This window comes from Entelurus aequoreus, linkage group LG28 (genome assembly GCF_033978785.1).
Source record: "Entelurus aequoreus isolate RoL-2023_Sb linkage group LG28, RoL_Eaeq_v1.1, whole genome shotgun sequence".
Lineage (NCBI taxonomy): Eukaryota > Metazoa > Chordata > Actinopteri > Syngnathiformes > Syngnathidae > Entelurus > Entelurus aequoreus.
In genome coordinates this window covers 3,136,230-3,150,415 of record NC_084758.1, presented here as the reverse complement: position 1 = coordinate 3,150,415, position 14,186 = coordinate 3,136,230, and the positions used below count along the sequence as shown (strand labels likewise).

General features: G+C 35.6%; 1 protein-coding gene across 1 annotated transcript in view; it reads right to left on the bottom strand.

Annotated features, from left to right (window-relative positions):
• Positions 1–365: 365 nt before the first annotated feature.
• lman2 (lectin, mannose-binding 2) overlaps positions 366–14,186 on the bottom strand; it is a 20,806-nt gene continuing 6,985 nt past the window's right edge. The window contains exons 3-9 of the mRNA XM_062039630.1: positions 13,238–13,354; position 12,846; positions 9,388–9,467; positions 6,721–6,882; positions 6,548–6,662; positions 2,136–2,255; positions 366–1,052 (exon numbers count right to left, since the gene is read on the bottom strand). Coding sequence (XP_061895614.1) covers positions 892–1,052; positions 2,136–2,255; positions 6,548–6,662; positions 6,721–6,882; positions 9,388–9,467; position 12,846; positions 13,238–13,354 — 756 coding nt within the window. The 3' untranslated portion in view covers positions 366–891. The remainder of the gene's footprint in view (positions 1,053–2,135; positions 2,256–6,547; positions 6,663–6,720; positions 6,883–9,387; positions 9,468–12,845; positions 12,847–13,237; positions 13,355–14,186) is intronic.

Below are 14,186 nucleotides of genomic sequence, written 5' to 3'. Positions count from 1 at the left end.
TGAATTGTTCTTATTTTGACGTTTTATATTTTGATTATGATTTTATTTCATAATTACTTTTTCTCAATTTTTTTTTTATCTCATATTTATTACTTCATGTCATAATGTTGACTTTTAGCTCAAAATAAAAACATGTCATAATTCCAAACTTTTACCTCCTGATGACTTTTTAGCACATAGTTATGACTTCCCATCGGGGTATTTTTTATTGGGGACACAAGCAGGCTTCCATAGTTTTGCCCAAAGTGCTGACTGAGTATTTGCTAGAAACTGAAAGTGCAAAATAAGACAATGCTATTTTGCTGTGGAAGGGGCTATGTTGCTGAACAAGGCAAGAAGAATGTAAAAGAACATTTTATTCCACCTCAGACACAAACAGTAACTTGTCTTTATTCACCTTTGTGGACCAACAAACAAAAAAGGTTCACATTATGGAAAATAAAGTAATTTAGCCTCAAAGAAAGGTTTTTGTCATTTGATTAAAAAAAAGAAGCAAGAAGTCACATTTTTGCAGATATTAAAAGGTGCAACATCCAAATTCCGTGAACATCTTTTTGGGGCATCTTGTGGGAAGAAAGTTTCCAAGATGTAAAGGAGACTTTAGAGAGTTTGACTCAAAGTTTGAGAGTGTGGTCGTCACTAACAAACACGGAAGTTCAGCAAAGAAAAGAAAAGAAAACGAGTGTGGATGGCAGCGGTGGAGAGGCTGTTGCCATAGCAACCAGGATGTTGTTTAATCTGCCAACTAAAGGAGCCTAAAAAAAACAAAACAAGAAGAAAACCCAGCAGTGCTTCCAGGATACCAACACATCTGTACAAGCTTTCGAGGCAAAAAGAAGAAATGTGCTTCAACTGTCCACTCTGTCACCAGCGCCCCCTGGTGGACGTCTCTCAGTAGAACCTCTTGTTGCGCTCCTGCCTCTTCTGGAAGACCACGGCTCCCACCACGCCGCACACCACGATGCCCAGCAGGGCGCACAGCAGCAGCAGGAACACCTTCCAGCCCGTCAGCGGCGTGCTGCGGAAGTTCCCCGTCGGGTCGTCGATGTTGTCTGGGGCACAAGCATATTTCACCTTTAACTTTTGTCTTTTATTTCTCTTTTTTTTATCTGAAAAAATAAATACCCCAACAAAAAAGGAAAAAATAAAATAAATGAGGTTACTTATTTTATTTATTTAAAACATATTTATATTATTTAATAATTATATGATAAAAAAAACACAGTATGTTATTTAAATTTGTATTCAAAAACATATTAAAAAAATAAAATACAAATAAACCAAAAATAAAATAGCGCGTGACTATTTTTATTTCATTTAAAAAATAAATACGTTGCTTTAAAGTGCAAGTTATTTTTTTATTTGTATTTTTTATTTGAAAAAATGAATACTCCCACAAAAAACGAAAAAAATAAATGATTACAAAAAAATAATAAAAAACACGTGTTATTGTATTAAAAAAAAAATTACATTATAAAAAACAAAACACAAATTTGTATTTTATATTCTTTTTTGTATTTTAAAAAATAAAATAAAATAAAAACAAAGAAAACATTTTTTTTAGTCTTTTTTCTTTTGTTTGAAAGCATTTATACATTTATTTTTAAATAGGCGTACAAATAACAAAATACAAGCGCTAGAGTTATTTTTTATAAATAAAAAATTATATAAATTAAAGCGCATGAGTTATTTACGTTTTTATATAATTTTTTTGTATTTAAAAAAATTAAAAATACTTTTTTAGTCTTTTTTTCTTTTGTTTAAAAGCATTTATATATCCATCCATCCATTTTCTACCGCTTGTCCCTGTTAGGGTCGCGGGGGGTAGCATTTATATATTTATTTTTAAATAGTCATACAAATAATAAAATACAAGCGCTGGAGTTATTAATTTTTTATAAATTAAAAAATATATCAATTAAAGCGCATGAGTTATGTTTTTATATTATTTTTTTGTATTTGAAAAAATAAATTAAAAACAAAAACAAAAAAATGATTTATTTTTTAGTCTGTTTTCCTTTGTTTAAAAGCAAAAAATAAAGTGCATGGTTATTTTTTTTTTTTCAATGTTATTTTTTCAATTTAAATGAATAAAATAGTAAAACAAATAAAACAACACTAAATGTGTAGTTCACCTTTGGGCGACTTGAGGAAGCTGACGCTGGGCTGGATCTTGGTCCAGTCCAGGTTCTCCTCCTCAGGACTGTGTTCTACCATCAGCTGGTAAAGCTTCATGGAGATGATGTCATGGTTGTCTGCAACATCAAGCATGGCCATGTGTCACAGGGTGCATACAACTTCCCTAACCATACCCACATTGGAACCTCGATATATTCATGTAATACGATATCAGCAGGAATCATACATATATCCATGTAATGTGATATCAGCAGGAATCATAAATACTTGTATTATTTAGTAGTGTGGAATGTGAGAAAAGGTTTGATCAGGTGAAACGAGTCAAACATGAAAACACTAACCTATTTAGTATTAACCATCTGGAGTGGACTTACGCTGTCTTTAGGTTGAAGTGGCGTGGTAATTGTTTTTGGTGACATCCAGTGATCACAATCATTTATAAAAGATAGACCTTTATGTTGACAAACGTGCTGTTTTGGTGTTCAATGATTATTACGCATGTCTAGCTCGTGTGCTATTATTGTGTGCTTAGCTGTTGCGTAGCTGCTATCTCCTGGTAGCCTTTAGCCTAGCATGTTTACCTTTTGTAAATGATTTTAGTCAAATAGAAGAAATGATGTGTTTATTGGAGGACATTTAGATGTTAACTGTCTGTCCAGCTTTGTACAAGTAAACACTCTGCTTGTATCGCACATGATATCACACACAAGTAAACATGCTGCAGGACTGCTTGTATCGCACATGATATCCCACACAAGTAAACATGCTGCAGGGCTGCTTGTATCGCACATGATATCACACGCAAGTAAACACTCTGCTTGTATCGCACATGATATCACACACAAGTAAACATGCTGCAGGACTGCTTGTATCGCACATGATATCACACACAAGTAAACATGCTGCAGGGCTGCTTGTATCGCACATGATATCACACGCAAGTAAACACTCTGCTTGTATCGCACATGATATCACACACAAGTAAACACTCTGCTTGTATCGCACATGATATCACACACAAGTAAACATGCTGCAGGACTGCTTGTATCGCACATGATATCCCACACAAGTAAACATGCTGCAGGGCTGCTTGTATCGCACATGATATCACACGCAAGTAAACACTCTGCTTGTATCGCACATGATATCACACACAAGTAAACATGCTGCAGGACTGCTTGTATCGCACATGATATCACACACAAGTAAACATGCTGCAGGGCTGCTTGTATCGCACATATCACACGCAAGTAAACACTCTGCTTGTATCGCACATGATATCACACACAAGTAAACATGCTGCAGGACTGCTTGTATCGCACATGATATCACACACAAGTAAACATGCTGCAGGACTGCTTGTATCGCACATGATATCCCACACAAGTAAACATGCTGCAGGGCCGCTTGTATCGCACATGATATCACACGCAAGTAAACACTCTGCAGCGCTGCGTGTATCGCAAATGATATCACACACAAGTAAACACTCTGCAGGACTGCTTGTATTGCACATGATATCACACACAAGTAAACACTGCAGAGCTGCTTGTATCGCGTATGATATCACACACAAGTAAACGCTCTGCAGGGATGCTTGTATCGCACATGATATCACACACACAAGTAAACACTGCAGGACGGCTTGAATCGCACATGATATCACACACAAGTAAACACTCTACAGGGCTGCCTGTATCGCACATGATATCACACACACACAAGTAAACACTGCAGGACGGCTTGAATCGCACATGATATCACACACAAGTAAACGCTCTGCAGGGATGCTTGTATCGCACATGATATCACACACACAAGTAAACACTGCAGGACGGCTTGAATCGCACATATCACACACGAGTAAACAGTCTGCAGAGAGGTTTGTATCGCACTTGATATCACACACACAAGTAAACACTCTGCAGGACGGCTTGTAATGCACATGATATCACACACGAGTAAACACTCTGCAGAGAGGTTTGTATCGCACTTGATATCACACACACAAGTAAACACTCTGCAGGACGGCTTGTATCGCACATGGTATCACACACACAAGTAAACACTGCAGGATGGCTTGAATCGCACATGATATCACACACAAGTAAACACTCTGCAGGGATGCTTGTATCGCACATGATATCACACACACAAGTAAACACTGTAGGACGGCTTGAATCGCACATGATATCACACACAAGTAAACGCTCTGCAGGACTGCTTGTATCGCACATCATATCACACACAAGTAAACACTCTGCAGGGCTGCTTGTATCGCGCATGATATCACACACAAGTAAACGCTCTGCAGGGCTGCTTGTATCGCACATGATATCACACACACACAAGTAAACGCTCTGCAGGGCTGCTTGAATCGCACATGATATCACACACAAGTAAACGCTCTGCAGGGCTGCTTGAATCGCACATGATATCACACACAAGTAAACGCTCTGCAGGGATGCCTGTATCGCACATGATATCACACACACAAGTAAACACTGCAGGACGGCTTGAATCGCACATGATATCACACACGAGTAAACACTCTGCAGGACGGCTTGTAATGCACATGATATCACACACTAGTAAACACTCTGCAGAGAGGTTTGTATCGCACTTGATATCACACACACAAGTAAACACTCTGCAGGACGGCTTGTAATGCACATGATATCACACACGAGTAAACACTCTGCAGAGAGGTTTGTATCGCACTTGATATCACACACACAAGTAAACACTCTGCAGGACGGCTTGTAATGCACATGATATCACACACGAGTAAACACTCTGCAGAGAGGTTTGTATCGCACTTGATATCACACATACAAGTAAACACTCTGCAGGACGGCTTGTATCGCACATGATATCACACACACAAGTAAACACTCTGCAGGACGGCTTGTAATGCACATGATATCACACACGAGTAAACACTCTGCAGAGAGGTTTGTATCGCACTTGATATCACACACAAGTAAACACTCTGCAGGGCTGCTTGTATCGCACATGATATCACACACACAAGTAAACACTCTGCAGGACTGCTTGTATTGCACATCATATCACACACAAGTAAACACTCTGCAGGGATGCTTGTATCGCACATGATATCACACACAAGTAAACACTCTACAGGGCTGCTTGTATCGCACATGATATCACACACAAGTAAACACTCTACAGGGCTGCTTGTATCGCACATGATATCACACACAAGTAAACACTCTGCAGGGATGCTTGTATCGCACATGATATCACACACACAAGTAAACACTCTGCAGGGCTGCTTGTATCGCACATGATATCACACACAAGTAAACACTCTACAGGGCTGCTTGTATCGCACATGATATCACACACAAGTAAACACTCTGCAGGGCTGCTTGTATCGCGCATGATATCACACACAAGTAAACGCTCTGCAGGGCTGCTTGAATCGCACATGATATCACACACAAGTAAACGCTCTGCAGGGATGCTTGTATCGCACATGATATCACACACACAAGTAAACACTGCAGGACGGCTTGAATCGCACATGATATCACACACGAGTAAACACTCTGCAGGACGGCTTGTAATGCACATGATATCACACAAGAGTAAACACTCTGCAGAGAGGTTTGTATCGCACTTGATATCACACACACAAGTAAACACTCTGCAGGACGGCTTGTAATGCACATGATATCACACAAGAGTAAACACTCTGCAGAGAGGTTTGTATCGCACTTGATATCACACACACAAGTAAACACTCTGCAGGACGGCTTGTAATGCACATGATATCACAGACGAGTAAACACTCTGCAGAGAGGTTTGTATCGCACTTGATATCACGCACACAAGTAAACACTCTGCAGGACGGCTTGTATCGCACATGATATCACACACACAAGTAAACACTGCAGGATGGCTTGAATCGCACATGATATCACACACAAGTAAATGCTCTGCAGAGCTGCTTGTATCGCACATGATATCACACACAACAATACTTTCAATGTTTAAATCTCCAGATCAACTTCAGAGCTGTCTGTGGAATAATAATATTTTGTTATTTTTTATGGGGTTTTTGGGATGTTTTATTTCCTTTTTGTCCTAGAAAGCTTAGTTGTTTTTATGGCCGACACATCAAATATGCTCAAATTTCCCCCCCAAAAATGGAATATTTGATGTAATCGGGGCCTTAAATAGGTCAATAATTCATAACATTGATTTTGATTCATTATCATTTTTTGAGCAAAGACAATGTAAATAACCACGTTTGCTCCCTTTTTCCATTTTCTTTTGTGATAGTATTTTGAGAAAGTATGAAACATGAGCTGGTCCACATTGAGGTGTGTGAGCCAGGCTGCACGGTGAACATGAACATTGTTCAAGTCTTGCTGCTACGCACCAGAGAGGTCGCCGGTGGCCGCCGAGGCGCCAAAGAAATAGCCGGTGGGAAGACGCACGCCTCCGATGTCGATGCACTCCTTCCACTCGTTCTTGTCGTCCACGTCCACCATCACCTGCGGGGCGGCCACATGGCGTCAAGGCGTCCACGGTCGAGCTGTCGTGTGTACGTACGGTCAGGCGTCCTCGGGAGTAGCGGACGGCGAGGTAGGTGTCGAAGTTTCTGTTGCGCAGGTCGGCCGAGCAGCCCCCCAGCTCCGAGGTGCGTCCGTCGCTGCCGTGGTCGTAGCTCAGCGAGCCGTTGTTCACCATGGCCGAGATGTACGGGAAGGAGCGCTGAGGGCGAGAAAGGCGGCGTAACTATGGCGACGAGAGGTGACGGCGTGCAGACAGAAAAAGATGGTGATGGCATGGTGGCAAATCATAACAGCTCTCAGATAACATGCAAATATGGGCTTTTTTGCAAATCAACCCTAAATTGTAAATACATTCAGTCCACAACTACAAACACCATGTTTTTATTGATTTTTAGGTGAGTATTCCTTCTCACGGAGTTATCAGTGACTCTTAGGGATGGGTATCGTTTACATTGGAACCAATACGGTACCACTTTACCGGTACTGGTACTCGACGGTGCAAATTTACTGTGCTTTTGTGTGTTAACGAATGTTAGTTGCTAGGTGGTAAAATTGTATAATTTAACGTTTAAAAATGAGATTATTATGTTGTACAGTTGTTATATCTTCCAAGACACTAGATGGCAGTGCTGTAGAGCAGGGGTCCCCAAACTACGGCCCGCGGGCCAGATTCGGCCCACCAGCGTCAAAAATCCGGCCCGCGGGAAGTCCAAAAAATACTTTTTTTAACTACGGAAAAAATAAAATTAATATTAATAAATAAAATTAATATTAATATATATATATATATTTATATATACACATTTTTTAAAATTATTATTATTTTAAATCTGTCCTTTCTAATCCGTTTTCTACCGCTTGTTACTCTCGTTGTCTCCTAGCCGCTCAGGCAATTCATATTGTCTAAAAATGCATTTTCCCCTCGATAACATGACATCATTGTGCTCGGAATATATATATATATATATATATATATATATATATATATATATATATATATATATATATATATATATATATATATATATATATGTATATATATATATATATATATATATATATATATATATATATATATATAATACTTGGGATTTATATAGCGCTTTTCTAAGTACCCAAAGTCGCTTTACATGTAGAACCCATCATTTATTCAGACCTGGTGGTGGTAAGCTACTTTCATAGCCACAGCTGCCCTGGTAGACTGTATATATATATATATATATATATATATATATGTATATATATATATATATATATATATATATATATATATATATATATATATATATATATATATATATATATATATATATATATATATATATATATATATATATATATATATATATATATATATATTTGGGCTGCAACAACTAATCGATTAAATCGATTAAAATGGATTATTAAAATAGTTGCCGATTAATTTAGTCATCGATTAGTTGGATCTAAAAGATTTTTTTTTAAATTTTTTTAATAAACCTTTATTTATAAACTGCAACATGTACAAACAGCTGAAAAACAATAATCAAAATAAGTATGGTGCCAGTATGCTGTTTTTTTCCCCAATAAAATACTGGATAGGATAGAAATGTAGTTTGTCTCTTTTACCCGATTATTAATCGATGAATCGAAGTAATAATCGACAGATTAATCGATTATCAAATTAATTGTTAGTTACAGCCCTATATATATATATATATATATATATATATATATATATATATATATATATATATATATATATACTAATAGTACTAACCTTTAACAGTTAATTTTACTCATATTTATTAATTACTAGTTTCTATGTAACTGTTTTTATATTGTATTACTTTCTTTTTTATTCAAAATTTTTTTTAAAATTTATTTATCTTACTTTATTTTTTTTTATTTTTTTTAAAAGGACCTTATCTCCACCGTACCTGGTTGTCCAAATTAGGCATAATAATGTGTTGATTCCACGACTGTATATATCGTATCGGTTTATATCGGTATCGGTAATTAAGAGTTGGACAATATCGGAATATCGGCAAAAAGCCATTATCGTACATCCCTAAAAATCCATGTTATTATGAATTATTGACCTATCCAAGGTTCCTATTACTTCACATCAAATATTCCAAGAAGAAAAATATTTTTGGTGGAAGATTTAGCAAATTTGGTAAATAAATAACCCAAAAATGTATATTTTGTTGTTTTCTTACTGTACCGAAAATGAACCGAACCGTGACCTCTAAACCCAGGTACGTACCGAACCGAAATTTTTGTGTACCGTTACACCCCTACTTCCAGGAGGTTTGGCTGTGTGCGCTCTCAGTGCTGCTTGACTGCTTGCAAGAAAAGTATGAAAATATGAGTTTATGATTGTGAGCAAATTGGGTACCCATCCCTGGTGATGAGTCAAGTCGCTGACTGACTGGGAGCTTGTTTGTTTAGGACAAAATGAAGAATAAAGACATGAAACAAATCCATCATAAACAATAAAAATGACGAAAATAAATCTAAAGGAAGCACAAGAAGCGAACGCAAACTACGTTCACACTGCAGACCATGGGATGTGTGTGCGTCACCATGACAACAACAGGGCGTGGGGGGAAACATGGCGGCCTGACGTCAACATGCCGCTTTAAAGTGAGCGTTAAAAAGAAATGTAAAAAAAAAGCCGAGTCAGCAAGCCGGACGACGGAGAGCCGAGTTCGGCACTCACGTCGGCCGAGTCGTCGTTAGAGTACGTATCGATAAAAACCGCCAGGCCGTGGAAGAGCGCGTTGTCGGAGAAGACGGGCCCTGCGGGAGAAAGGAGGCGGTCAGAGGCGAGGCGGCGAGGGCCAAACACTTACGTCCATGCCGTGCAGGTCGTTGCGGAAGGTGTCCAAAAATATAGCCAGGCCCAGAAACTGATCCTGGTTCCCAAACACGGGGCCTAGGGCGCAGGTAGAGAGTGGCTACTTCAGGGACAACGGGACAATGGAGTGTCACAAATTGAAGTAGACAAGCAAGCACCATGTACCCCACCTGACATCTGGGTTGTCGCATGCATGGCAACACAAGCTGCCCCACCTAGTGGAGGAGCTCATGAAGGACACGTGAGTCCTTCACTCGAACTCCATCATTTATTATGTGCACGTAAGCACTTTTCCACACAATCAGTTATGTTGGAACTACTCCACATTTACTTGTGGCTTTTAGAGCTTGGAGGGATGGAAATTACAGGCAAAACTCCACAAACACACAGAAAGGTTTTTTACTCACGCCAACCACTTGCAGGTAAAACAATAAAATATCTGCAAATGAAAAAATTATTCGCAAGTAAGAAAACAATTTTCCTGAATGAAAAAAACAATTGGCAAGTATAAAAAAAACTATTTATTCAAGTGAAAAACGATTTTTAAATTAAAAAAACGATTTAAAAAAAAAAGAAGCTATTTGCAAGTATAAAAAATATTTTTTTCAATTAAAAAAACGATTCGCAAGTAAAAAAAAAACCAAACAATTTTGTTCAATAAAAAAATTATTGGCAAGCATAAAAATATGTTCAATAAAAAAAAGTCAATAAGTCAAATAAAACAGTTAAAACAATTTAAAAAAAACAATTGGCAAGTATAAAAAACAATTTATTCAAGTGAAAAACGATTTTTAAATTAAAAAAAACGATTTAAAAAAAAAAGCTATTTGCAAGTATAAAACATATTTTCTTCAATTAAAAAAACGATCAGCAATTAAAAAAACCAAAAACTATTTTCTTCAATTCAAAAAAATGATTGGCAAGCATAAAAAAATGTTCTTCAATGAAAACAAACTAATAAGTCAAATAAAACAATTTTCCTCAATTAAAAAAAACAATTGTATAAAAAGTAAAAATACATTTATTCAATTGAAAAACGCTTTGTAAGGAAAAAAACTATTTTTCTTCATCTAAAAAACGATCCATAATTAAATGGTAAATGGTTTATACTTTTTCTACCTTCAAGGTACTCAAAGCGCTTTGACACACACTCACACGTCTACACACATACACACACTCACACATGTTTACACACATGTTTACACACATGTTTACACACACGTTTACACACACACACACACACACACACACACACACACACACAAACACACACACACACACACACACACACACACACACACGTTCACATTCTCACACACACACCCACACACACACACACACACACACACACACACACACACACACACACACACACACACACACACACACACACACACACACACACACACACACACACACACACACACACACACACACACACAAGGCACTAACCACGACCCATCAGGGGCAAGGGTGAAGTGTCTTGCTCAAGGACACAACGGACGTGACTCGGATGGCGGAAGCTGGGGATCAAACCAGGAACCCTCAGGTTGCTGGCACGGCTGCTCTACCAACCGCATTTTACCATCAGTAAAACTATTTTATTCAATTAAAAAACTATTTGCAGGTAAAAGATTACAATTTCCTTCAATTAAAAAATGATTTGCAGGTATAAAAACTTTGATTGTCTTGAATTAAAAACGATTCGCTATTAAAAACAAACATTTCCTTCAAATTAAAATACAAATCGCAAGTATAAAAACAATATTTTTTTTTTAGTTAAAAACGATTTGCAAGTAAAATAAAAAATGTCTCCAATTAAAAAAGGATTCGTAAATAAAAACAAAACATGCATTTATTTATCTATTTGCAAGTATTAAAACAAAGTTATTCCATTCCGAAAATGATTTGCAAGTATAAAAACTATTTTTGTTCCTTTAAAAAAACGATTTGTAATTGGGGTGTATTTTAGGGAAAATATTATTTTACTTGCCTTAACATTCTTTACCTTCTATGACCTTTTACCTTTAATACATTTAATTTCTTAATGTATTAGTTTTTGGTTTTTTTACCTTTTATTTACCTTCTATTTAACTTATTTTACCTGTTTATTTACCTTATTTTACCTCCCATTTGCCTTTTTATTTACCTTATATTTACCTTTAACATATTTTACCTTGTTTTATCTTTTTTTTTTAGCTTCCATTACCTCATTTTACCTTCTATATTCCTTTTTTAACCTTTTATTTACATGATTTTTCCTTCTACTTACCCTTTTTACATTTATTTACCTTCTATTTAACTTATTTTACCTGTTTATTTACCTTATTTTACCTCCCATTAGCCTTTTTATTTACCTTATATTTACCTTTAACATATTTTACCTTGTTTTATACTTTTTTTTAGCTTCTATTACCTCATTTTACCTTCTATATTACTTTTTTTAACGTTTTATTTTCATTATTTTACCTTCTATTACCCTTTTTACATTTATTTACCTTCTATTTAACTTATTTTACCTGTTTATTTACCTTATTTTACCTCTTATTTGCCTTTTTGTTGACCTTATATTTACCTTTAACACGTTTTACCTTGTTTTATCTTTGTTTTTTAGCTTCTATTACCTCATTTTACCTTCTATATGACTTTTTTAGCCTTTTATTTTCATCATTTTACCTTCTATTTACCCTTTTTACATTTATTTACCTTCTATTTAACTTATTTTACTTGTTTATTTACCTTATATTTAGCTTTAACATATTTTACCTCGTTTTATCTTTTTTATTTTAGCTTCTATTACCTCATTTTACCTTCTATATTCCTTTTTTTAACCTTTTATTTACATAATTTTTCCTTCTATTTACCCTTTTTACATTTGTTTACCTTGTATTTAACTTATTTTACCTGTTTATTTACCTTATTTTACCTCCCATTTGCCTTTTTATTTACCTTCAATTTAACTTATTTTACTTGTTTATTTACCTTATATTTAGCTTTAACATATTTTACCTAGTTTTATCTTTTTTTTGGCTTCTATTACCTCATTTTACCTTCTATATTACTTTTTTAACCTTTTATTTTCGTTATTTTACCTTCTATTTACCCTTTTTACATTTATTTACCTTTTATTTACTTTCTATTTAACTTATTTTACCTGTTTATTTACCTTAATTGACCTCCTATTTGCCTTTTTATTTACCTTTAACATATGCTTTTACCTTGTTTTATCTTTCTTTTTTTTTTTTAGCTTTTATTACCTCATTGTACCTTCTATATTCCTTTTTTAACCTTTTATTTACATGATTTTTCCTTCTATTTACCCTTTTTACAGTTATTTACCTTCTATTTAACTTATTTTACATTATATTTACCTTTTTTACATGTTAACTACTTTTACTGGCTTCTTTTTACATTTTTGACCTTTTGTTAACCTCCTTTTATTAACTTCTTTTACTTTCAATTTACCTTTTTGTTGCCTTCTTTTACTTTGAATTGACTTCTACGACCTTCTATTTACCATATTTGACCTTCTTCACGTATTCAACTTGTTTGACCTTCTTTAATGCGGTCCAGATTGAATGAAAGTGTATTAGTTGCACTCAAACAATGAAGGGAAGCAACACAGCATAAATCACAGCTGGGTATCACAGAAGACATACATTGGAGTGACAACGTTGGCTCTTGGACAAAGTGTGAACGTCGCTGCGCTTACCGGATGCACTTTGTCTTTTGTGTACCAGAGAGCGATGCCGTCGCCATGGAGATTCTTCTTGCCAACCCCGTGGATTTTGAAGTGGACGTGCATCTCCCAGTCTTTGAGGTAACACGGCTGTGCCACACAACACAAAGCTTGATAAATGAAGTCTCCATCTTAACATCCAACATGTTGTACTCAATCACATTTGTAGTCCACTGCTAAGTTCAGTCTTTGCTAAAGCAGTTACTTCGTTGCGCCATAAAAAGTGTTATTGATGTAAGTATTGTACAGTGGAACCTCGACTTACGTAACAAACACCTCTTTTTGCAAACTTCTGGACATACAAAAGTTTTAGATTACTCTCCGCCTTGTGGTGTCCTCTTGTGGTTTGCATGCCACATACCTTCACCGACAGCAAGGTAAAGAGTTGGATTTTAATTTAAATTGTATTTTTTTTTATTGTAGCAACATGTTTGTAAACGTTTTTGACACATCAAAAGGGACTTTTGTTTATGTGTGCACACATTGACAGTTCAGCTTGCCATTATTGTTCTGTTGCTTTGATTATAAAGACGAAACATTACCACCTTGTCATGTTTGTTTATACTACATACATACATACATACATACTAATACATACATACATACATACATACATACATACATACATACATACATACATACATACATACATACATACATACATACATACATACATACATACATACATACATATATATATATATATATATATATATATACATATACATGTATATAATATACATACATACATACATACATACATATATATATATATACACACACATATATATACATATAAATGTATATACATATACGTATATATACACACACATACATACATACATACACATAAATACATACATACACATACACACATAAATATACCGTATTTCCTTGAATTGGCGCCGGAATATGGTATTCG